This window comes from Eumetopias jubatus, unplaced genomic scaffold (genome assembly GCF_037043125.1).
Source record: "Eumetopias jubatus isolate StellerSeaLion01/CBP00866 unplaced genomic scaffold, mEumJub1_p1.0 scaffold_8, whole genome shotgun sequence".
Taxonomy (NCBI): Eukaryota; Metazoa; Chordata; class Mammalia; order Carnivora; family Otariidae; genus Eumetopias; species Eumetopias jubatus.
Genome location: NW_028274814.1, coordinates 64,318,010 through 64,344,794, shown reverse-complemented (window position 1 = coordinate 64,344,794; position 26,785 = coordinate 64,318,010). Strand labels below are relative to the sequence as shown.

General features: G+C 36.0%; 1 protein-coding gene across 2 annotated transcripts in view; it reads right to left on the bottom strand.

Annotated features, from left to right (window-relative positions):
* Positions 1-281: 281 nt before the first annotated feature.
* The window catches only part of CCDC91 (coiled-coil domain containing 91), a 315,250-nt gene continuing 288,746 nt past the window's right edge, over positions 282-26,785 (bottom strand). For both annotated transcript variants that reach the window (XM_028113274.2, XM_088025993.1), the window contains one exon: positions 282-1,373. In XM_028113274.2, the coding sequence (XP_027969075.2) occupies positions 1,263-1,373 (111 nt within the window). In that variant the 3' untranslated portion in view covers positions 282-1,262. The remainder of the gene's footprint in view (positions 1,374-26,785) is intronic.

Sequence of the window (26,785 nt, the reverse complement as noted above, 5' to 3'; positions counted from 1 at the left end):
ATTAAAAGCCCTCCTCCTCTATTTACTATGCTGCATTTCAAGTGAGTGGCCTGTTTGCTTTAATTTCTTTTTTTAAATTTACAAGAGAAAACTAATTTGTTATCAACATTTAAAGATTGTTGGTAAATATTATTTTAAATGGTTAGGGGGAGGTCTATATTAAAAACACCATCATCCATGGATATAGAAATTTGAGCAAGAAAGATCTTCTAAAAAAGAGTTAATTTTTTAAAAAGATTAAAAAAAGAAAACTAATAACCAAATAAGTTTTTGGAGTTCTTTTTATTACTCATTGAGAAATTCCAGAAAAGTACAAAGCCCATGGAAATAGAAGCATTTCAGAAAACAAGACAAAATGTTTGCATACATTTTAATGACAGCATTTTAGTTTTGATGTTAAAAAACCCATGATTTTGCAGTAAAGTACATTGCTCATGATTTAAGTACATCCCCATACATTAAGTACTGGGAAAGGATTTTATATCTTTTATATTTGAACCTGAATTCCTATAAATGGCTAAGTTATATTATCTTTCTAGAGATTAAGTTCACAATATGATTAATAAGAAAAGTGATTTTATTGATTTATAGTGACTTTGAAGAATAGAAACAGGAAATAAGCATATATCACACACATACCCCTTTAGGCAGTACATCAGATCAAAGCTGAATTAATATAATAATGTTCAGTATTTTTAATTGCTACCGATGAAAATACATAGATCCTACTACAGAAAAGGGGTCTGGTAATATCAGAATGACTCTTTGTCATATCAGTGTTTTATATCGAAGTTACATAGACAAATAAATGATGTTGCAGTCCATGCTGTTTCTATCCTCAAAATCAAATAAATGTATGATTACATTCTAGAATCTTATCAAGAGTCACTGTGAAGCAATAAGTAAAGATATTTACTATTTTTGCCAAATACAAAAATAGGCCACAAGAGGCTATTAAGTTTAATTAGCTATTGGTAATGTGGCAATTTTCAGCGGCTCTTGGGTCACATCATACTTTCCGTTGCTGCTACTACAGCTACTGCTCCTAAGAAAATGACAGTAAACGTAAAGGAGAAAACAAAAGAAAATAAATTAGATCTCGTGATAGTTCTTCTAAATATTGGTTTGGTTTACCCTTGAAGTGTAAATCAATTCTCCAAGGTTTGGAAGGAAAACAAAAACATCTTTATAATTCACAGCATGTATTTTAGAGGTCTAATGATTTCTCCATTGCCATTGTGGGTTAGCTTGTCATGTTCTCTTTATTCAATGTCAACTGGTTCTGTAGCTATTAGCGCACTTAACTGTTTTTGAGCACAAGAGAGGAACAGTTCCAAACTGGACAGGCTTCTTTGGCGGATGACTTGATCAAGCTGTTGGGTTTTTGTTTTTGTTTTTGTTTTTGTTTTTTTTTGTAAAGAGAGAGAAAAAGAGAAAAAAAATACACTTAGTTGACGGATAAAGAATATATTATGCCACTGAAGCCCACTAGAGAAACTTTTTAGATGATGATTTAGAAAATCAAATAGTGCTTTAAATTCAGAGACAACGTGGTCACTAATTCTGGCCTATAATAGCTAAAGTGAGATGATACTCATTACAATTTTAATATTGATACTGGTATTCAGTAATTGGAAAATAACATAAATTTGATCATAGTGATTTCAGAAAACAAAAAATGTAAAGATGTCAGTTCTTAATGAATATACAGACCAAACAGCCACAAAGATTATATCAATATAACAGATGTGAAAAATGAAAGAAACACACAGTACAAAAATACAGCATAATTACATCATGCATAGAGTTTAGCAGAATAAAGGAAAAGTAAAGAGACCATGTCCTGAAGTTGAAGTTAGAGAAAGTTCTTGGGACAGGTGTACTTTAAGAAATCTTGACATTGGTGAAACTTACTTGACCTGGTCTTCCTGCTGAGTTAAGAGATTGTTTTAATGTATCAATAACAAATTAATACAGTGAACAAAATGTTAATAATAAAAGTCATATAATAAAGAACTTTCTGGATTATTGAATACATCAAGATAAGTTTCTAACTCCCCTTCTGCCCTAAAATATTTGCCCATGGTCCAACAGACACATGAAAAGATGCTCAACATCGCTCATTATCAGGGAAATGCAAATCAAAACCACAATGAGATATCACCTCACACCTGTCAGAATGGCTAAAATCAACAACACAAGAAAGAACAAGTGTTGGCAAGGATGTGGAGAAAAGGAATCCTTGTGCATTCTTGGTTGGTGGGAACGCAAACTGGTGCAGCCACTTTGGAAAACAGTATAGAGGTTCCTCAAAAAGTTAAAAACAGAACAATTGCACTAATGGATATTTACCTAAAGAACACAAAAACACTAATTCAAAGGGATACATGTACCCCTATGTTTACTGCAGTATTATTTACAATAGCCAAATAATGGAAGCAGCTCTAGTGTCCATTAATAGATGAATGGGTAAAGAAGATGTGGTGTGTGTATATTTTATATATATACATATATTTATATATATATGTGTGTATATATGAATAATGTATATAAGAATGGAATATTATTCAGCCATAAGGAAGAATGAAATATTGCCATTTGCAATGACACGCATGGAACTAGGGAGTATAATGCTAAGTGAAATAAGTCAGAGAAAGACAAACACCATATGATTTCACACATAGGTGGAATTTAAGAAACAAAACAAATGAGCAAAGGAAAAAAAATGAGAGAGAGAGAGAGAGAGACAAACCAAGAAACAGACTCTTAACTATAGGGAACAAACTGATGGTAACCAGAGGGGGTAGATTGGGGGATGGGTGAAATAGGTGATGGGGATTAAAGAGTACACATACTGTGATGAGCACTGAGTAATGTATAGAATTGGTGAATCACTATATTGTACATCTGAAACTAATATAGCACTGTATGTTAACTATACTGGAATTGAAATAAAAAACAATAAAAAATCAACTTACCTATGGTATAAAAATAACCAATGACAACACATTGTCTATAGGCTACAGAACAATGAAGGAACTAAAAAAAAAAAGCCAAGTAAATTCCATCTCACAGTATAAACCTGTCATACTTATGTAAAAGTTGACATAATCTTTCCACAAACTTTCACCAACATAAAAGAAAAAAAAAATCCAAACCAGAATTCTGTTAAATTACACTGCTATAATCCACTGATATTCAAAATCACTGAAAAAACTAGAAGTTTAAAATGTTGAAATATCCTAAAAATTAGTTCATAAGAAATGCCTTTAGCAAAATGCACATGTAAAAAAATTGAACACCAGTAAGACTCCTTTCAATTCTAACAGCTTGGGATTTTAACATACATACAGAAATAGGATTTCTGTTTATCTTTTTTCCCTTCTTCTCTCAGATGATACCTTCAGGGGAATATATACTTTTGCTTCTACATGTCTATTAAACAAGACAGTTCATTACAATATAAACCTGAAGTGAGCAGAGATCTTGTCTGTCCTGCTGACTACAGTACCCCAGCATCTAGAAGAGCATCTGGTACATGCTAGACACTCGATAAATATTTGCTGAGGTTGAATGAATCAGGAAGCCTTTAACCAAGCAGAGCAAGGCGATCTACCAGGAAATGACAGATCCATGTTTAATTCTAAAAGTGAAAACATGCTTGACCTAATCTAAAAGATAAGTAGGAGATAAAGGTAAATTTTAAAAGTTTTCTTTTAATACATGTAAAACAAATTGAAATATGAATATTTGTAGTTTTAAAAATTTTACACTTCGTCCAAATTCAAATAGTACAGAAGAAGGTACTAATATCCAGTTCCAGTCCATTCCCAGTGGTTTCTGTCCACTTTTGGATGCTTTCAAGCGCTAAAGATGGGTTTTTAAAAATATTTGGTCCAGATCTTAGAATTGTTAACTATGGGAGGGTTCACACAATTGCTTTGTTCCAACTGCCACTACTGGAAATCTTCCCTATCTCATTTTTAAGAAATTGCTTGATTCTATTCCATGATTTATGTAGCCACTCTCCCCATGGATAGACATGTAAGTTTGCTCCAGTTTTGTCTTGTTTTTGAAGCACCAAGGAAATTAACAACCTGAGTGCACTCCCTTCAAAAGATGTTCAAGGGTATCTCTTGGACAGATTTCAATAGGTGAAATTTCTACATCATAAGATTTGCATATTTTAAATTGTGATAGATAATACCAAATTGCTTTCCAGAGTGAGGATGCAAATAGATCAGTCCCCTCTGCAGTGTATGAGAGGATCAGTTTCCCCTGTTTTCTTCTTTCAAATGGTTGCATACTTTCTCCCTGTGCATTTATAATTATTATGCATATATATAAAATAGATATTTTATTATTTATTTAAAAATTATTCTATTGATAGACAGTTGGATTGCTCCTAACCTTTTGCTATTATAATCAATGCTGTAATGAACATCCTTCAACATAGATCTCCATCTATCTAAGCTAGTACATCTTATAGAGATTATTTAAGCCAAAGCATATGTCACCTGCAATGTTATTTCTACCATGAATCAGGTTTCCATGTAGGCAAGAATCTGTCTTGGGGTTCCCTATTCTGTTCCACTAGACAATTCACCTATCCCCACACAAATATAATGCTGGCTTAATTACTACAACTTGATAATAAATCTTAATGTATCACATATTGACAAACATATTACCAACCATACCATCAATTTCAGAAGAATATAAATTAGTGAACATTTGTAATAAAATTGAATTTAAAAAGGAAGTGGTCAGACTAGAGATAGTCTGATACCTTTTTTCATACAGCACAAAAGCCAAGCAAAATTCAAAAGTGTATTATTTTGAGTTATATCAATAGGCAATAGAATATTTCTTTTTGAGGCAAGGGAATTATGCAATCATAAATGAGGATGGTTGTATCTGGAGTTGTATGTAGAGGATGGTGTCATGCAGATGAGACACGTGGATTCATTTTGGAGGGGGCTTCATGGGTGTTTTACAATTGTTTCATAACTCATGTACATTGTACATATATCATAAATGTTAGTTTTAATAGTTCAAAGTCTTCTAGAAGCCCCCTAGGATAATCAGGAGTTGTATTAAAATAAAATTTGACTGAATATCTTAGAATTTAAATTAGAGGAGAAACTATTCTCCTTCTGAGGTCCTATTGCACAAGCTCACATAATTAACACGTGACCTGTGATGGTTGCTAAGTGACAATAATCATCTGGATTTATGCATTCAGAATGAATATTCTATAATTTTTTGAAAGCAGGGATAAATATAAGGGCAAAAAGGTTTAATAGATTTATTTAAGCATACCAAGCACTTCTCTCTTTTTGCTTGTGGAATTAGTAGATTAGAAGATGATGGACATACTGGTTTTGGGTTTAGAGAGCTCCAGGGTTCACTTCACATCTTTCAGCATGCCTCCCCAGAACTGTCTGAAGTCAAGGATCCATTAAATCAACAGGAACTCAACACTTTAAGAAGCAATAAGGTGACACTGATCCTTTATGGGAAGGACGATAAGTTGGGCTATCAGAGCTGAAATTCCAATTTGGCGGGTCCTTCCTGGACATGATACAAAAATCATGTCTGTGAAAAGGAACACTTGAGACCTTTCTCTTATAAAGGTGGCGGATTCCTCTCTCTGAAATGAGTGCATCAAGCTGATGTTCTTGGCAAATTCCTGAATTTCAACAGTTTCTGTTTTATTGGGCATTACCTTCCTATCCTTTATTGAGGCAAGAAGAATTCTGGCAAAATATTCAACTCTTTTTGCCCCTTGAAGACTGGAGCTTAGTCCTGTATTCGTGGCTTTCATTTCAAAGTGAGTCAAATATTTGTATTCTATGACTTTGTGCTGACAATATTATGTCTAGAGTAGTGGTGGCAAGCATTTCTGGGTATGGGGTTTACAATCTCTTCCTAACAGTGTAGCTCTAATTGCTTTGTTTTCCCTTCCATTTTCTGTTGCTTCAGCTGGGAAAAAAACAAAAACAAAAACAAAAAACAACCTGGAAATTCTGAGGTCTCTGAAACAGACCCCTGGGCTTTATAAAGCTTTCTTCCCTCTTTGCATCACTTCAGTTTGTATACTACTGAAAGCCATTTCAAAGCATACGACTTGCTAAAAGTTAATATTAATAAGGTTAGGAGGGAAAAAAATGACTTCCTAGTAATTCCCTGTACTAGATTTACCTTTCTGTTAGTATTTTATGCCATAGCAAAAGAAGAAAAACATCTCTAGATCTTAGCTTTCATTTCAAAATACAATTTGATGGATGGTGAACTTATACTGGTCTGAAGAGCACAATTCAAAATCAATTACAAACAAAAATGGCTTATTTTAATAGAACTGTTAAGAACACTGTTTACATCCCAGAAAATATGATACACTGTTTTGTATATATGTATATATATTATATGTATTTCATGTGTATTATGTGTATATATAATACACTTAGTACTAATTGTGATTTCAGTATCTTTGGGGCTTCTACTAATAAGATATATAAGAGATGTGAAAGTACTAAGTTGACTTTTATCAATGGTACTTTTCCAAACTGCCCTCCACTGTATCTTAAACTATGCTTAAAAAGTGATCTAATTTTTAAAAAAAGCTGGAATGGATAACAAATTCACTGATGGAAAGTGATCCCATAAGCAAATGTTATTGGTTTAGTAATAGTAAGTTTTATGGATTCCGTTTTCACATTCACTAATAAGCTCTTTCATGAGCATTGAAGAAAGGTCAAATACGATGATCTGAAACTGTAATTATTCAGATTTTCCAGTTAATATCATCATATTGGGTAAGAAAGATTGTTTACATTCTAATAAATGGAATAGCCCTTCAGTCACTTATTTATTACAGTGCTGACCTTTTAATGGTGTTATGTGGATATGAGTGCTTCTCTTTTTCTGACTTTACTATACACCCCCCCACAAGAGACCCTTAAGCTATTGTTTCATTTACATGTTTGAGATTGAGGCATTCAATAAGTCAATTAGTCAATCAGTTGATCAATAAAAAAGTCAAGATTGACCCTTATTTTTATGGGTCAATTATGGCCCTGTGGCCTGAGCAAAAAAAAATATACTATAATGTCCTTTTCCTTAAGAAGTTTATAATCTCAGAGTGCCTGGGTGGCTCAGATGGTTAAGCATCTGCCTTCGGCTCGGGTCATGATCTCCAGGTCCTGGGATCGAGCCCCACGTTGGGCTCCTGGCTCAGCGGGGAGTCTACTTCTCACTCTCCCTCTGCCTCTCTCCCTGCTCATGCTCGCTCTCTGTATCTCTCTGTCTCAAATGAATAAATAAAATCTTAAAAAAAAAGAAGTTTATAATCTCTTTGGAGAGACACACATGCAATAAAGGAAGAACATTTAGGTGCTCTTGTGTAGAGACAGAGTCTAACAGAAGATCAGAGACGGGGAGAATCATGGCAGGCAGGTAGCAGTGAAAACTTCATGGAGGCAGGACTTGAACAGGTGCTCAGAGTATCAAGAGCATTTCCTTAGACAAAGAGAAGATGTGTTAGAAATTGCAGGAAAGCACATTAGAAGAACAAAGATAGACTGTTGAGAGACAATGAGGAAGGAGGCTTGAATGCAGTGGAGAAAGTCTGCTTAGAAGTATTCATATATTCTTTCATCTGCTCATTTATTCAGTATTTCTCTAGCACCTACAATGTGCCAGACACCATTTTAGGCACTAGAAATAAAGTGATGAATCAGACAATTCTCCGTTCTTATATAATTTATAGTGTAGTTTGAGGAACAAATTATGACTTTTCAGGTAGAGATCAGTACTCTGAAAATAACAAAGTAGCCTTTGACGGGGGTAGGGGAGAGCTTTTGGGGTAGGCTAAGAGGGAAGAGCACATGGAGAGGATGGTAATGAAGAGACCTGAAAGGAATGAGGGAGAAAGGAACTGTACGAAAGCATCGGGAAAGAAAATTTTGTGGCAGATGAACTGGCAAGAGCAGAGTCCAAACTGTGGGTTCAGATCTGGTATGACCGAAGACTGGCAACACATATAACAAAACTGGAGCAAAATGAGCAAAGGGGGAGGAGGAGGGAGGATCAGAGAAGCAGACAGTGGTCAGAGCATGTAGGATGCTATAGGTCACGGGAGGACACTGGAGAGTTTTGAGTAGGAGTGTGACCATACTCGATACTTGATAAAGAGCGCACTTTGTTACCGGGGACAGCAGACTGTAGTGGGGCAAGAGCAGAAGAGGAAAACCCAGTTAGACTTCTGGTCTGGGAAAGGCAGAACATTAATCAAGACTGCTGGCCATGGAAGCTTAGCAGCAGTCAGGCTGGGAACATATCTGAGATAGGATCAACTTGAGCTGTTGATGGATTAGAAGTGTGGATGGAAGGAAAGGAGAAACGAAGGTGATTCTTTATTGCCATTTATTGGTGATGAACTGCAGCTGGAGTAAGGCAGCCACAGAAAAATGAGAATTTTGTTTTGGACAGGGTTACTTTGTCTAATCCTATCAGATATGGCAGACACTGGATATAAGACTGCAGTTCAGCAGGGAGATCAGGGCAAGGGATACAAATTTGGAAATCATCTGTATGGAGAAGGCATTTATTTAAAGCACAGAAGGCCTTATCTATGGAGTGAATGTAGATAAAAGAGAAAGGTCAGAAAACTAAGACCTGGTGCACACTAACATATGACCTGGTCAAGGAGCAGTGGGATATGAGGTTTGATGGGTAATTATTGCAATGGGTTGATTTGTGTCCCCCCTGAAAAGATATATTTAACTCCTAAGTCCCGCACCTGTGAATGTCACCTTATTTGGAAAAAGGGTCTTTGCAGATATAATTAAGATGTAAGATGAGATCATACCAGATCTGGATGGCCTCCATTTCTAATCATTAGTGTCCTAATAAGAAGAGACAGAGAAACATGGAAATAGACACAGGGGAGAATACCGTGTGAAGATGGAGGCAGAGACAGGGGTGATGTGGCTATGAAGGAACGAATGCATGGGACTGCCAGCGACACCAGAAGCTAGGAGAGGGGCACAGAACAGATCATGCCCTGGAGCCTTCAGAGACAGCACAGCCCCTCCAACACCTTGATTTCGGACTTCTAGCCTCACACTTCTAGTGAGAAAATAAATCTCCGTTGTTTTAAGCCACCCAGTTTGTGGTATTGTTATAGCAGCCCTAGGAAACGACTAACAGTGATTTTTCCAAATCGTTGAGGTCCTTACATACCAGGGTAGTGTTTCCCACAATGTATAAAACACCGTTTCTATGTAGCACATGTCCTCTTTTTTTTTTTAAGGCTTTTTAATTAAGTTTGAGAAATGCAGGCTTAAAAAAAGTTTCTTTTCTTTAGAACTTCTCAGAGCTTTTGTGCTCATATGCGGTGTGAACTGCTAAAATGGCTATAGTACAGTAACATTTCTCAAACTTTTTAAACTTTGAAATTGTGTGTATGCAAATGCATAAAGCATACTTTGGAAAATGCCCCACAAATTAATTTTTCCTGAGAACTCCTGTAGACTCAAAACAAATTACAAATATAGGAAAAACACTATACTGATTGAGTTTCCTCTTAATGAGTACTGATGGAATTTTAGTGGAAAGGTATTTTGAGACTTAGTCTAACACCTATATTTTATAGTTGTGGAAAACTGATGCTCTCGGTGGTTAAGAGACCAACTTCACAAACTTAAATGTCCTCCTACAATTAAAAAATGTACTTCTTTACAATATATTTAAATGTATTAACTTTAGTTTATCTTTGCTTAAGAAACCCTCCTATGTATCAAGTACATTCTAGGGCCTCCCTAAGTTTTTGACAATGGATGGGTAAGACTCCTCCCTAGAAGGTGCTGAGAACCATTCTGGGTGCAATAACATCACCACTCTTAGCCTTGATGTAGACATGAAGGAAGTGGATTATGGATTGATTGATTGATTTTAAAGATTTTATTTATTTGTCAGAGAGACAGACAAGGAGCACAAGCAGGGGGAGAGGCAGGCAGAGGGAGAAGCAGGCTCCCCGCTGAGCAGGGAGCCCTAAGCGGGGCTCGATCCCAGGACCTTGGGATCATGACCTGAGCCAAAGGCAGACGCTTAACTGACTGAGCCACCCAGGTGTCCCTATGGATCGATTTTAAGACTTAATATGCAGGGCGCCTGGGTGGCTCAGTTGGTTAAGCAACTGCCTTCGGCTCAGGTCATGATCCTGGAGTCCCGGGATCGAGTCCTGCATCGGGCTCCCTGCTCAGCGGGGAGTCTGCTTCTCCCTCTGACCCTCCCCCCCCCCTCATGTGCTTTCTCTCTCTCAAATAAATAAATAAAATCTTTAAAAAAGACTTAATATGCAAACATAACTGTAATGGTCTGGTATGTTTTATCAGATCATCGTAATAAGGGCTGACAGACATGAGGAAGACCAAGTTATTCTTAAATGGTGATTACTTTCATTGTGTGACATTTAAACATTTTTGCTCTAAACACTACCATCTTTACTTTTTTCCTATATCCTCAAATTCTGCTTCTCATCACTTTAACCTAAGAAAATTTAGACTTATCTGTAACATTACTAGTTGCATTAATGGAGGTTCTATGGTATCTGTTTTACTACTGGTACACTAACCATAAAGAGTTTCTCTTTTAAAATAGTCTTTTCTTTATATTTTCAGATAAGCAAATTTGATTGCAAGAAGTATATGTTGTATATAAAGCTTGAGTTTAGACATGAAATCGCCTCTCTGGGAATATAACTATGGCATTATTGTAAATCACGTTGAAAGAGACTCTGAACCAACTTTAGGATAATAATGTTACGTAAAGTACATGTTTAGAATAACCCTGACTCTAAGAGATTCAATATAGTCAGGGTAGTGTTTTGAACCAAGGCAGTGCCAGTTGCCTGAACCTTGAACTTCAGAAAATGTAGGCCTAACCTCTTTAGCAGAACATTCATAGGCCATCATGCATGTCCCATGAAGACTTTCAATCCAGAGTTCACATCTCCTTTTCTCTTTGAGACTACTTTTCAACTTTAAAGTATATTTCAAATCTATCTGTTTATACAGTTAAAAAATGTCAACATATAAAAAAGTGTGTAACTTTCTACCATGTACAAGATGAATTACAGATGCTCTTTTAGAGTAAATGAGAAACGGGTATAAAGAATCTTAAACCCTATTGGCCACAACTAAAGGACTGTTTTTTTGCTTTGTTTTGTTTTGTTTTAAGATGTCTTAGGGTAAGTAAATTCTCTGTTTTTGAATCATCTAAAGTAAGTTCTACATATTTGGGCCATTCTGCCTTTTTATCTCAAACTGCCATAGAATCCACTGGGAAATGGGAATATTCATTTTTGCTCTTCGCTAAATCATCTGGACAGAATAAACCAATACGAATTCCAGACTCTGATGTGCAGGCAAACCACCTTAGAATACAACCTTCTTTGATCTTAAAGCAAACATTTGGCCAGAAAAGGATGCACTGTAGTAGTGAGTAAAGATTTTACTCTTACTTGCCTGGTAGCAGGCACTAGACTTTATTGTATGACCTTCCATATGGGAAGTTCAGTGAATTTGGGGGGGAAGAAAAAAGGATTCTGCTAACAACTGCTTTACTCCTAAGTCTGACAATTTCCAAAGAAAATCTGAAAATTTCCAAAACAATGTAAAAAAAGAAAGCCATAGACTTAGGGAAATTTTAGAAAAGAAGGTAAAGGTAGATAAAACTGTAATAGTAGTTGTACAGAAATTCTATCTTAAGGCTCTAAACCATACGGTTATATTTACCCATTAATAAGTTCCATATCCTACTTTCTAGAGTTCAATGGCAAGGAAAATGTTTATCTCAAATATAAGATGGATTGATTCTGGCAAGGCAGACTAAATGATTTTAATATGACATTCCACATAAAGTTTTTAAATAGAATTTGTTACATGCTCCCAAACAATGAAACAGCCTTTTTTTCCACATTTTTTCAAGAACTTGGTTACTGCAAATACTGCAATCTGTAGGATGACATTTTGTAAAGTAAATAAACATAAAGATCCTAAACAAGTACTAAAGATCCTAAACAAATACTGTTAAGTAACAAAATGTTCAAGTAACAAACACATTCTTGTATTTGTATCAATTAATCTTTTTAAAGATTTTAGCAATTCTTTTGTGTCAATATAAAGACATATATCTGCCAATTACTATCTCTTTTGTTTTGACCCTCAGCAATATAAATTTCATCTTACTTTGAAGTAGAAGAATTACATGATGTCTTGTCCTGTCTCCTCATGCTGTCCTAAAATCTCAGATGACTGATAACATTTGCCTTCTATGTTTCAATCTACAAAAGCAGACAAGTGGCTGTCCACAAGGCTTATTCCAGAGCTCTGTGCACACAAATACTGAAGATGAATTACAATGCATGATCAATAATCCTGTCATGTTGAATTAAGTATGACCTTTTCTCGTTTTGAGATTCTTGTTCACCTGCCACGCACAGGTGATGCTCTCTGTGTGTTGTATTGTTTGTCTATTACTGAGTAACAAATCACCCCAAGTCTAGTGGTTTAAAACAAAAAACAACAAATATTTATCATCTCATGGTTTGTGGGTGAGGGAACTGGGTGCTGCTTAACTGAGTGCCTCTGGCTCATGGTCTCTACTTAGGGGTTGCAATCAAGTTCTTAGGTGGGCTGTGATCAATTCCAAGTTCAAGTGGGCAAGAACCTGCTTCTGACCTCTCTCAGTGGCTGTTGACAGGCCTCAAAATATCCATTTGTAACAGAGCTCATGTGAGTCCCTCCACAAGGCTGCCTAATGATACGGCAGCTGACTTCCCAAGCAAGCAATCCAAGAAAGAATGAGAGGGATCAAAAGCACATCAAGAGAGTGGGAGAGCACCCAAGACAGAAGCAGCAATCTGTTCATAACCCAATTCCACTCAGTCCAGCCCAGGCTCAAGGTGGGGAGATTACATTAAGTGCAGGGCATCAATGGGAAACAAACTATGTATTATCTCATTTTTATTCTTTTGGAACTCTATGAATGAGGACAGTGAGGCTTAGAGACTGATAACTGGGCCCAGTGGCAGGGCCAGGATTCAAATCCAGGTGTGTATGATACCAAACCTATTCTCTGAACCACAATACTATACTGCCTTCTCAGATAAGGACTTCAGTTATGACTCAGGTCCTTGTCATAATATCTGTTGTGCTATAAAACACCTAAGAGTTGCTTGCATTGAACACACTCATGCAAAAACCTGCCAAGATGCCAAAAGCCCTATCGTCATTAAAACATGTAATTATCTTCTCTTCCTAAACAGTAGGTTCAGGAAGGTTCCTGTTATATTAATATACAAATAGTTCCTTGAAAATGCAACAGAAGTGTTTAAAGAAAAACTGGCACATTAAATTCATCATATAAGAAATCACTGCCTTAGGGGCGCCTGGGTGGCTCAGTCGTTAAGCCTCTGCCCTCGGCTCAGGTCATGATCCCAGGTTCTTAGGATCGAGCCCCACATTAGGCTCCCTGCTCAGCGGGAAGCCTGCCTCTCCCTCTCCCACTCCCCCTGTTTGTGTTCCCTCTCTCGTTGTGTCTCTCTGTCAAATAAATAAAATCTTAAAAAAAAAAAGAAAAAAAGAAATCATTGCCTTAATGTACAAACCTCAGTGGCCATATATAAAAACAACAGACTACTTCCTGCCAGGTCCATAACAAAAGAAAAGGGAAATGTAATTCCTAAAGGCAATGTATGGTATGGATCTCACCTGTGGTACCTTTGAGACTAAGACAGTCTTCACTTGCTTACCTTCACATTTACATTACTACTGATACAACTGGCCAAGTACACAAGTGTGAGATGCTCCACAGCTGTGACGCATATCTGATTCCCATTAGGAAATCCTCAGTATTCAAAATCGAACCAATGGAACAAAGCACCATTTAATCAAATGGAAGTTAGTGTGAACAGACTTTTTTCTCTCATTTTAAATATATAGAACTGCTCCTCCTCTTCATTCAGGATTTTATGGTGTATACTTGATCAGTGAAGCCTTAAGGAAAAAATACCATCTGTCTGGCACATTTTAAAACAGATTTATCCTACTGAGGAAACCAAGTGGGAAAATACAAAGTCAGTCCTCTTAAAACCCCTTGCTGCCTCCCAGCTGGATCAAGGAATGTAAGAAAACCCTCACCGTCCTCCTTCTGGTAAACAAGTAAAGGAAGTTTGCTTTCAATTAGGAAAGCTAAACTTGGATATTATTGCCTAAGAATGGCAATAGCACCTGCTCAAATAGAAGATGCTGAAAAATAATTAACACTACCCACGAAACAGAAGATATCAGAAGTCAGGGAATACGGCAAAGCGTGTGAGCTCTCTCTCCAATATCCATTTTTCTTACCAATAAAATTCCAGTTTAGTTCTAGGAATGATATGAACATCCTCAAGCCATCATTCCCAAGACTCCCTTCCAGCTAGGGGTAGCTCAAGAGATGGGAGTGTAAGTTATTGGGCAGGATCTCTAGGAGACTTCCTTAAAAAATGGGACAGACATCTGTCCCAAATTCTTTTTCCTTTAATTTTTTCACTTTTCCTTTCTCCTCCATCACAAATGTGTTTACTGGAGCTCCAGCTACTATTCTGTAGCCTTGAAAAATAAAGCCAGTGCTAAAGATAGAAAAAGTACAAAGACAGAAGGATCTGAATCATTTTATGACTGTTAAGCTTCCATCCTAGCTCTAAAACAGCTTACCTCTGGACTTACTGATGCTGTTATTTCTAGTTTTTCTTACTAAGAGACAAATATAGATCCCAGTGATATAGACACCAACTTTATACTGTGCATGTCTACCATCAAATCAAAAACCAAAATTTACTTTTTAGGGTATAAACTCAAGAATTTGAGGATAAGCTCAAAATGTTAAGTGAGTAAGACTAAAATTTCCAGCAAGTTGGCCATTTTAATGTGGGGACTGCAGAACAACTAATGGAATACAATCTCCTGTAATAGCTTAAGGGTATATGAATGGTGAAAAATAAAAATAAAATAATCATAACGAAAAGGTTATCCTGATCACCTGAACATATATGTATTCAACTTTCATTGGCAAGTGTCTTTTTTTCCCCTCTGTTAGATAGTGTATTTGCATTTACAAACTAGAAGAGCAAAAAAAAAAAACAAAAACCAAAAACCTAAAAATGTTGAAAAAGCATATAATGGGCATGGATTCTAAACTATAGCGATAAAATTTTACCTAACCAAACAGGTTCACTTAGGATGTCTGGAAATATGAAATTCCAAATCAATTTAAAATTGTGAATATTTTACGTATATGTAAAATATGATAGTTCTGTCTCCAGGAAACGCCAACCTGATTCTGCAGATTAACTCTGATAAGCAGACAGGACCTTCTGACCTGTACATATTTATATTAAATCTTCATCAGTTTCACACTCATTATTTGATGTTCATTTACCATGATTTTTATTTATTTATTTATTTATTTTTAAAGATTTTATTTATTTGACAGAGAGAGACACAGCGAGAGAGGGAACACAAGCAGGGGGAGTGGGAGAGGGAGAAGCAGGCTTCCTGCGGAGCAGGGAGCCCGACGTGGGGCTCGATCCCAGGACCCTGGGATCATGACCGGAGCCGAAGGCAGACGCCTAATGACTGAGCCACCCAGGCGCCCCAACCATGATTTTTAATAGTACACACATACACACACACACACACACACACACACACACTTTTTTAAAGATTTAATTTATTTACTTATTTGAGAGACAGAATTGGGGGAGGAGCAGAGGGAGAGGGACACGCAGACTCTGTGCTGAGTGTGGAGCCCAATGTGGGGCTCGATCTCATGACCCTGAGATCATGACCTGAGCTGAAATCAAGAGTCAGACCCTTAAACAACTGAGTCACCCAGACACCCCAATAGTACATATATTTTAAGTTGCCATAAATCACTTCTGGAACAAAGAGGTATTTAAACTAAAAAATACTTCAAGAACCAAAGGCAGTTGTACCAAAGGCAGTCTGATCTAAACTATGTAACTAAGAAAACTTACCTGAACAATAAAATCATAGCATTAATAGCTAACACTGACCAATGATATTTTTATATGCCAGGTAATGTTGTAAGAACTTTACATGTGCCAAATCATTTAATTCTCATAACAGTTTTATGTAAAATAAGCACTATTTTAATCTCCATTTTACAGATGAACAAAATGTGGCCCACAGTTTTAAGTACTTGCCTAAGTTTACACATCTAATAAATGGCAAATTTTGGTTCTAATCCAGGAAATCTGACTCAAACACCCATCCGCCTAATTATATACTATATTTCTCTCACTAAGAAGAGAGTACACCTATGCCATGCTACAATGTTAAAGGTTTTTCTATAAAATGGGACAATGCAGTACTATTAAACAAATGAAAACAAAAAAAGGCCAACAATCTTTCTCTCTTTAAAAATCTGTGGGAAATTTGCAAAGCAGAATTGGTGGCAATTTGGGTAGAAATTACATAAATTGGTGATCCATAGCCCAGAGACATTTGTGAGGTTTGTATGAAAGCTATTATATAACTTTTTTTTTCTATTTCAGCCATTTACTTTTCTTGTCAACTAAGCAACACTATTGTATTTGTTTTTTGTATTTGCTTTTTATGCATCCAAAAGAAGCAAATGACTGTAAACTAGAATTCCTAAGGAAACAGCCATCTCAATAGATAAAAATTTCCATTTAAAATTCCCATTTCTCACCTATATTTGTAGGTCAGAAAGGTTCAGAAGAAAATCTGGCAGTTAGTCAAAATGTTTTATGTAACCAATCCTTACCAAGCATCATTACTAATGCACTGGAACTAGCAAGTAGATGAACGAAGGCGGGTGGCTAATTTTCTTTAAAAAAAAGAAGTTATCCATAAGTACACACTGCAATTGAGATGTCCCTGGAATACCATATAATGTAGCAACATGGTCCCAAGACATCTGCTCTTTCTCTGCTGTGAAGTGTACCACCTGAAGACTCCATTAAACACGGCGATACAGGCAGTGCATTAAACTTTTTTCTTATGTTATAATGTGAACAAATGCAGCCAAAGCATTGAAACTCTTTCTTCTTGTGTTTTAATGGAAACAAATGAAATTATGCAAGAGAATGGAAGGATTGAGTGATCTAAATTGTTGGTAGTAAATCAAATGTAGACTATTATCATATAGAAATTCCAGGGGTATGACCAATCCAAATGACTTACCACCTCATTTACTATATAGGTTATCACCATGCTTGGATGAAAAATAATGAGAGTTCTGCTGATGTATATCTAGGTTTTTCTAAATAAAAGACACTGAGGAGTTCAAAGTCTTCAGGAATACCAAGACAGTGACACTGAATTTAACCATATACATTAAAAATCTATTAAATGTAAGTATGCCAAACTAAAAATCCAATCATATTCTTTGAACACTTGGGGGTCCTACCTATTCTGTGGAAACCTAAGAGTCAAAAGCTATATGGATTCAGAGGATGGAGGCAGAAGAAGGAATGAATTACCCTAATACCAAAAGACAAAGATGTTACAAGAAAAGAGAACTACAGACCATTTTCTCTCATGAACATAGATGCAAAAATCCTCAATAAAATATTAGCAAATCAAATCTAAAAAAGTATAAAAAGAATTATACCTATAACAAAGTGGGATTTATCCCAGGTATGCAAGGCTGGTTCAACATTCAAAATATCAATTAATGTAATCATATCAATAAGCTAAAAAGGAAAAATCACATGATCTTATCAGTAGATGCAGAAAAATTACTTGACAAAATCCAATACCCACTCATGATAAGCTCTCAGCAAACTAGGAATAGAGAGAAACTTTCTCAACTTGACAAAGAGTATCTTATAAAAAACCTAGAGCTAACATCACACTTAAGGTGTCAAATGCAAAGCTTTCCTACTAACACAAAGTACAAGGCAAGGATGTCCCCTCTCAACCATTCCTTTTCAACATCATACTACAAGTCCTTGTTAGTGCAGTAAGACAAGAAAAGAAAACAAAGGTATACAGATTGGGAAGGAAGACCTAAAACGGTCTTTGTTTTATTATAAAGGGGGAGATAATCAACTCTAGAAAATCTGAAAGAATTCACACACACAAAAAATCCTGGAACTAATAAGCAGTTAATAAGGTTGCAGATACAAGGTTAATATACAAAAGTTAATTTCTTTCCTATATACAAGATCTCTATATAAGTACAATATATTGTATATGTATACAATCTATATAAAGAAAACTAAAAATGATGAACAAAGTCAAAGAACTAAATAAATGGATAGAAACCTTAAATCCATTGATAGGAAGACTCAATATTGTCAAGATGTCAGTTCTTTCCAATTTGAACTATGGATTCAGTGCAATCCCAATCAAAATTCCAGCAAGTTATTTTATGCATATCAATAAACTGATTCTACAGGCTATATGGAGAGACAAAAGACTCAGAATGGCCAACTCAATACTGAAAGGGAAGAACAGAGTTGGAGGATTGGTGCTACCAGACTTCAAGATTTATTATAAAGCGACAGTAATCAAGATAGTGCAGTACTGGTGAAAGAATAGATGAATACAGATCAATTGAACAGAATAGAGAGTCCAAAAATAGACCTCCGTAAATATAGTTGGATCGATCTTTGACAAAGGATCAAAGACAATACAATTAAGATGGTCTTTTCAACAAATGGTACTGGAACAACTAAATATCCACAAGCCAAAAAATGAATTGAGACATACACCATATACCTCTTCACAAAAGTTAATTCAAAATTAATTACAGACCTAAAGGTACAATGCAAAACTATAAAACAGTGGGAATATTCTGTATATTATAATGAGAGATACATGTCATCATACATTTGTCCAAACCCACAGAATATATAACTATAACACAAAGAGTGAACCTCTGTGTAAACTTGGATTTTGGCAATTATAATGTATCAATATAGGTTTATCAGTTTTGGGGGAATATTAATAATGGGGAGATTATGCATGTGCTGGGTCAGAGGTATATGGGAAACCTCTGTATTTTCCTCTCAATTTTGTTGTAAACCTAAAAATATTCTAAAAAATTGTCTTTTTTTTTAAAGCTATATGGTGGTCTCACTTTACAGCTCTTCATTTCTTCAAAGAAAACACTTAAGTATATTTTTAAATTTATAGTGAATATATACAGACATACACACTTTATTTAAAAAAAGCAGTCTTCTTCATGATAGGAGAGCTTTACATAAAAATGAATTGTTTCTAGCCTCGCCTCGATTGTTGACTGAGAAACTGGGAAAAGTTAGGGATGATATTTAGAGAGGAAGACCACATGCTAACGCAGATCTTAGATATCTCTGCAGTAGCAGTCTTCCTCTGATGTAGCATTAAATCTGGGATTGCAAAAGTCCATTAGCTCATGGATTGGTGTAAAAATTACCAATCTAGTATTAATTTTTAAAGGATTCTTGAACCATAGTTAAGAAAAGACATGTATGAGTCTTGTTTATTAGGGGCAGCAGGAGAAGGACTGAGACCTTTGGGGAGTGTCATAGACAGTTTCTACATGTATCCTACAGATAGGAAACAAAATTACAACTGCTCTATTTGAGGAACCATTTGGAGCAATCATAAAAAAGTGGGGTGAAGTTCCAGAAAGCAAAGAAATCTGACTGGCATTTTCTTCTCTTGGGGGACTCTATCTCACTATTTGGTGATCATTCCACAAAGCTTCCTTGTATGCAAAAAGCTAATGACCTGCAATGGTCATTAGTATAAAACTCTTCACAAAAAGTTGTGCAGAGTATTATTAATATTAGGACTTGGCATTCCTTCCTTCATTTCAACTGGTTAATTTAATACAGTTGGCCCTTGAACAACATGGGTTTGGATTATGTGGGTCTACTTATATGTGGATTTTTTACAACAGTATTGCAAATGTGTTTTCTCTTCCCCATGATTTTCCTTTTTTTTGGTAAAGTTTATTTATTTATTTATCTATCTATGTTTAAGTAATCTCTACACCCAGTGTGGAGCTCAAACTCATGACCTCAAGATCATGAGTTGAATGCTCTTTCAACTGAGCCAGCCAGGTGCCCCCTTATGATTTTCTTAATATTATTGTCCTTTCTCTAGCTTACTCTATTATAAGAATGCAGTACATAATATACATAACATACAAATATGTGTTAATCAACTGTTTATGTTATTGATGAGGCCAACAGTAAGCTATCGGTGGTTAAGTTTTTGGGGAGTCAAAAAGTATTTGTGGATTTTCAAGTGTGGGATATCAGCACCTCTAACCTCTGCAGTCTTCAAGGATCAACTATATTTTCAGAGGAAGTCTCAAAAGTAGAATGGAAAGTAAGAACTGACTAAATTATGATCATCACTTCTATTTTACAGATGAGGAATTAAAACATCAAAAAGTTCTATATCTGAGAATTGGTAGTAAAACCATATTTAGAACATGTAAGTTCCTGGTTCCAGAGTATAAACTCATACTGTCAATTAATGTACAATACTTTATGAGACAAGGTGAAGATTTAATGAAAATAATATTTGTTGGGAGGCTATCTTTTTAAATCAACCTTAGTAAGTTGTGTTGGAAGAATGAATAATACTGTGAAAGACTATTCAGGTCCTAGAATATATAAAAATATAGGGACATGAATGAAAACATTTGATAAAGAAATTGTTACAAAATATCTGTGTGTGATAAAGACCACAAAGTACATCTGTTCAAATCAAACAGTGAAGCTGTTGGAAAGGCTAAGGAAACACCTTTCAAATAAAGTTTGAAAAAGAAATCACAACAAAGCAACATTGAAAAATCTGGTTCTTATTACTCTGCTATTTTATCCAAAAAAAGGCAAGTGGGAGGGGGAGCACAGTAAATAAATATCAAGGATCCTTTTAGTGGCTTTATTTTCTGTTTTCTAAAGTTCTTCTAAGGGAACCACATAATTTTTAATTACATACATCTCAATAATCTTCAGTAAATGCAAAAAAGAGAAAAGTAGAATTGAGAAATATGTTTATCAGATCATCAAAATATCAGAATTATAGTTACCAATAACATTTTAAGTATAACTTACTGAAAAATTAATCATGAATTACTTGACAAACAGACAAAACCAGAATAATTAGTCTTGAAGAAAATATTCGAAGATAGCGCATAACCCCACAGGCAAGCAAACTATTAATAGAAAGTGAAGTGAAAAAATTTAATGTAAAAATAAAGACTATTTGTTTTGGAAACTTGCTCCTAATTACAGAGATTACGGGTGCCTGATTTTGAGTATGAATAAGGAAGTTACAGTTCTACAAATCTCAAAAAAAAAAAAAAAGGAAAAGGGATGCAACGAAAATATTCTAAAGTAGAATTATGCCATAATTAAAAGCAGGTAACTTGATTAAAGCTTCACGTAGACATGTGTTTTGCTTATAAATAAAGCATAATGAATATTAAAGAAATGAACTAATATAATTTCCCAGATCAAATATAGCATTGGGACCATCAAAACTAATTAATGGTGTCCAAATATCACATACAGCAAGGCAGTATTAATAGCAGTATCTTCTTTTTGGTCAATATTTAATAGTTTGCTGAAAGAATGACCATGTGCTTCAAGGGGTTCTTCGAACAGAACTTAAACAGCCCCATCCCAGTCTTACTTTCCTGGACACACATATGGCCAAGGATACCCATTTTTCTTAATGGCTGATAAAGGTTAGAGATACACCATGTCACGTGGAATAGAGAAAACCAACTACATATCAATACCTTACAAATCTATGACACTGTTTTCAAATTGGTATGATTCAGCGGTCCCTAAATATTTTGGTCCTGTACACATTTTTAAGTTGCTATCTAAAGTTTTTATTGTAAGTTACATGGTTACAAAGGATGGAATTTCCACTGTATTTTATCTGTTGACATCATAAATAGAACAATTACTTATGCTTTTAGATGCATCCTGTAAATACCCCATATCATTTATTAAAAAAAAAAAAGTACTCTTTTACAATCTGGAATTTTTACACTATTTCTTCTTATTTCTTCCCTTATTTTTATCCTAGCAATATAGCTTATGCTTAAAACTTTACTGATCACTCTATTTTACTTCTCTGAAATATATATATTTAAAATAAAAAAAAATGCTAGAATCACAAATCTGATACTTCCTAGAGATTACATTATAATTTTGAAGTCCCTTCAATGTGAGCTCATTAGATATCACATTAGTTAAGGACTGCTCATTTTAAGTCCACATTTTACTGGATACATCAGCAGCATTTGATAGAGATATTCACAACTCGGACTGAATCACTTTTTTCACTTTTCCTTTTGGCACACCTTTCTGACTATCTCCCTACAGGCCTCCCTTTGCTAACTTGGTTCCAGCCACCCTGTCTTCCTTGACCTTTCTCAAATATAACCTAGCTCCCTTCTACATCAGCCCTTTGCACTTGCCGTTCCCTCCATCTGGAATATCCTTCTAGATAACTGTGTGACTTCATCACTCTGCACATTCAAGTCTCTTCCTAAATGCCAACCTTAGTTCATCACTGAGGCCTGCTACCATGCACTTTATCCAAAACAGAGCACACCTGCTCTTCACCTGCATCACTAACTCATCACCCTGATCCCCAAGGCATTTAACAACCTCAAATATCACACATTTGTTTATTGTCAGTCTCATGCCTGACTAAAATGTAGGCTCCCTAAGAAAACCCTAGGAAAACAGGATGTATATACTTCTGTCTCTCCAGGGTCTAGAGCAGTACCTGGCACATGATAAGGACTCACTAAATGTTTGCTGAATAAAGAACAAAACAAGAAGACATAATTACTAAATTTATTTTAGCAATTGTATTTTAGGAAAATACTATATTTTCAAAAATTTCAACAGTCACATGGTATTTTTGCCTTCACAAAAATAATATGTACAAGGGATTTATTTATTTTAGAGAGACAGAGAGTGCAAGCACGTGAGTAGGGCAGGTTGGGGGGAGGGGCAGTGGGAGAGGGGGAGAGAGAATCTAAAGCAGACTCCCTGCCTAGCATGGAACCTGATGCAGGGCTTGATCTCACGACCCTGAGATCATGAACTGAGCCGAAATCAATAATCAGATGCTTCACTGACTAAGCCACCCAGGTGCCCCATGTGCAAGGGATTTAAAATGAGTAAAAGAAACTGCAAGTTATTTTATAAAATACTCAGTACACTAGTTTTGGTACTCTTTAAATGTACATCATCGATCAATAAAATACAGTATCCTGGGAAACAGATGTTTGCATCAGTAAATAATGGATAACAGAGTGGCTTTATCTTTATGGTACATAGATATAATCAAGATGACTGGGGGAGTAAAAGAACTAGTAACAGTATTTTATAAAATTATTTGAAAATTATACACATTCTGAAATCTGTAACATGAAAAAAAAATCTGTCCAGCTTCTTAATTCCTATCACTGAAAATTGTTGTTATTGAGAATCATTCATGTTCTAGACTTTGTCAGATTTAATGCAGGGAGAGCTCTGGCCGAGTTGCTTTCTGGCACTGCTCATTTTGTGCTTCTGAAACCAGAAGAACTGACATATTGACATAACTAACATAGTTACTGACATATTGAAATCACTCTGAAAGGCAGTATTCTGGATTGCTTTATCAGTCTAGATAATGTTGAAGTCCTGAAATAGCCTGGAATCACAAGGAGTGCTTAATTGGATCTAACGAAGACTCTTTTTGGTGGTTTCTGAATGTAGAAGCTCTGCAGGAGCTCAGGTAGTTTTTTTTTTGTTTGTTTGTTTTTTAAGATTTTATTTATTTGACAGAGAGAGACACAGAGAGAGAGGGAACACAAGCAGGGGGAGGGAGAGAGGGAGAAGCAGGCTTCCCGCTGAGCAGGGAGCCTGATGTGGGGCTCAATCCCAGGACCCTGGGATCATGACCTGAGCGGAAGGCAGTCGCTTAACGACTGAGCCACCCAGGCGCCTGCTCAGGTAGTTTTTAATAACCAGTCCTCTGGTCACTCTTCTCAGTGTGTTTCAATATTAGCTACATCTGCCTTTTAAAAATTACTCTTTGAATCCAAGCCACACCATGGAGATATAAAATTATCTCCCAAAAAGAATTTTGCCCTTGTCTACAGATACTTCCTTATCTGTCTCTAGTTGAGAAGTGGCCCTGTACTAGTTACTATGGCGGCAAAATAAATTACCTTACAACTCAGTGGTGTGAGACAACGATTTATTACGCTCAGGAACTGTGGGTTAGGGATTGGAATATGGTGCAACTGTAACAGCTTGCCTTTGCTCCATGATATTTGGGATCTCGGCTGGAAGGTCAGAAGCTAGAATCAGCTGAGGGCTCGCTCACTCACTCAAATCCGGTGACTGATGTTGGCTGGAGGTTGGAAGTTTCAGCTCCTGTGCATGTGGGTCTTCGATGTGGTCCCCCCAAAGAGGGTAGTTTGAATTTTGTCACAGCATGATGGCTAGATTCACAAGTGATTATGTCAAGAGAGAAAAATGGATAGGTGGAAGCCTTATTGCCTTGTTTGATCTAGCCTCAGAATCACTTGGTGTCACATCCATTAGATTGGATTTGTTGAGGCAGGCAGAGTTGTCCCAGGTTCAAGGGGAGGAAAAATAGACTCTGCTTATTGATGGGGTGCAGCAAGAGAATGTTGGACTGGGAGCACCGCTATGATCATTTTTGAAAAATACAACTGCCATAGGTCCTAATTAGATACTATTTCTTAGCATTCTCAATTTCCTGAGGGTGTTAATCTTAACTCCAGTTCAGGTAAGTGTTGAAGTAAGTCAATATTCACCTAAGTTACAAGAGGCAATATGCGTCTCTGAATTGCAGTCAGAAAGAATAACTCCAATCATTATGGGACTCAAAAGGCAGGAGAAAGCAAGGTTGAAGAATGAAGAATATATGGAAGATGAAACAAATACTAATAGAGATAAGATATTTAAGAGAGATTATTTTCTACATTAGTCTTTTTTTTCAACAAACCACTTGCAATTGGACTTGCTTTTCATCTTAAAAAGGCAGAATTTCTTTAAATTACATCACATCATGTCTCCCTGAAAAACATGCCCTTGCCTACAACATACATTTTTGTCCTGTCTCAGAGTGGCTTCCTCAGCAAGTAGAAAACGAGAGAACCAGGTGCATGCACTCATTTTACCCTACTGACTTTAGATCAATTCCATCCTTAATCCTGTGGGTTTATATTGTTCTGTGAGAGTTGAGCAGTGTGAAAATTCTCCTAAAGCCTCAATGTAAATGTTTCTCTAATCCCATTAAAGCCACAAAACAGACCCAGATGAATGAGTAGGAAACTGAACTACAGAACTCTCTCTGACCTCGATACCACTGTCAGCCTTGGCATTGACTTCATTGGTCAGCATTTCCTTCTAAGTATGGCATGGCTCAAATGATAAAGCAAAACTTTAGCCTATTCCTGTCTAGAACACCCAAGTCAAACCTGTATGCCCCTGCAGCCAAAGCTCGGGAGAGGATTCTGAACATATTTTACAAAGGAAAAAAAAAAGAGTTGAAATACTGGACGTATAAAAAACAGACACAAAACAACAAAACCGTCTATTTAAACTGGTTTTCTCTTCTTAAAGCTATGACACAATCAATATATTATATATTTAAACAAAGGAATATAAATCAGGAAGCAAAATCCCCTTCTACCTCTTAGAGACGACAATAAATCACCTTTGTCTTTTACTTGTTTAAATATATTTTCTAAGACAACATCTATACAGAGAGATATACAGCAAAACACATTTGAATATACAAGATGATATTATTCAGGGCATTTTGCAGCCATATTGACAAATGTAGATAAATATTCTTTTAATGGATGCACAGCATTCCACTGTAACATAATCCATTTAACCAGTCCTCTACTGATGGACATTTCAGTTAGTTCTAATTTTGAAAATATTCAAAAGTTAAACTCTATTGTGTGATTATGTGCCGTGAGCTATGACAAAATCACAGCTTCGATTTTGATGAGGATTCACTGTTAAAGTTTCTTTTGGAGCTTACAAGGCAGTTGACAGGGACAAGAAAGTAAGGATGTGCGTGTATAAGATGACGCTCTACTATACAAAACAGAGAAGTCAGTCAGTTAAAAGGTGTTGGTAGTAACATTCAGGGCTCGGGTTCTTGCTAATGAGGCCCTTGGGAAAATATAAACACTCCTCCTGAATTCAGATCTCAAGCCTGCCCACGACATTCTTGTTTTCAGCTTCAGCTTCTGGCACTAGAGCCTGGAACTGAGGCCTTGCATCAGATGCCAAACTAAATATTTGGGAACAAGGATTATAATAACCTTTTGTTTGTTTGTTTGTTTGTTTTAAGTAATTTAAAAACATATAACATAAAGTAAAACAAAGAAAAATTAGGATGGGGAAATAACTATGACACAGAAAACTTGAGAGCTTTCAGAGCATTTTCTTGGATATTCATTCATATATTATTCAGATTATAGAAGTAATTGTTGGGGTAAATTAGCATGGCCTTTGCAGCAGAGAAGGAAGGGGAGATATGAATTCCTTCACGGACATTAGTGAAAAATGCAAAAAATAAAATTACCTCAAAGCACCGGGTGATGGCAGAGCAGAGAGTCATTCAAGTTCACCTTCTACATCTCCAGGTCTAGCTACGTTTGCATGAATGACTCACCA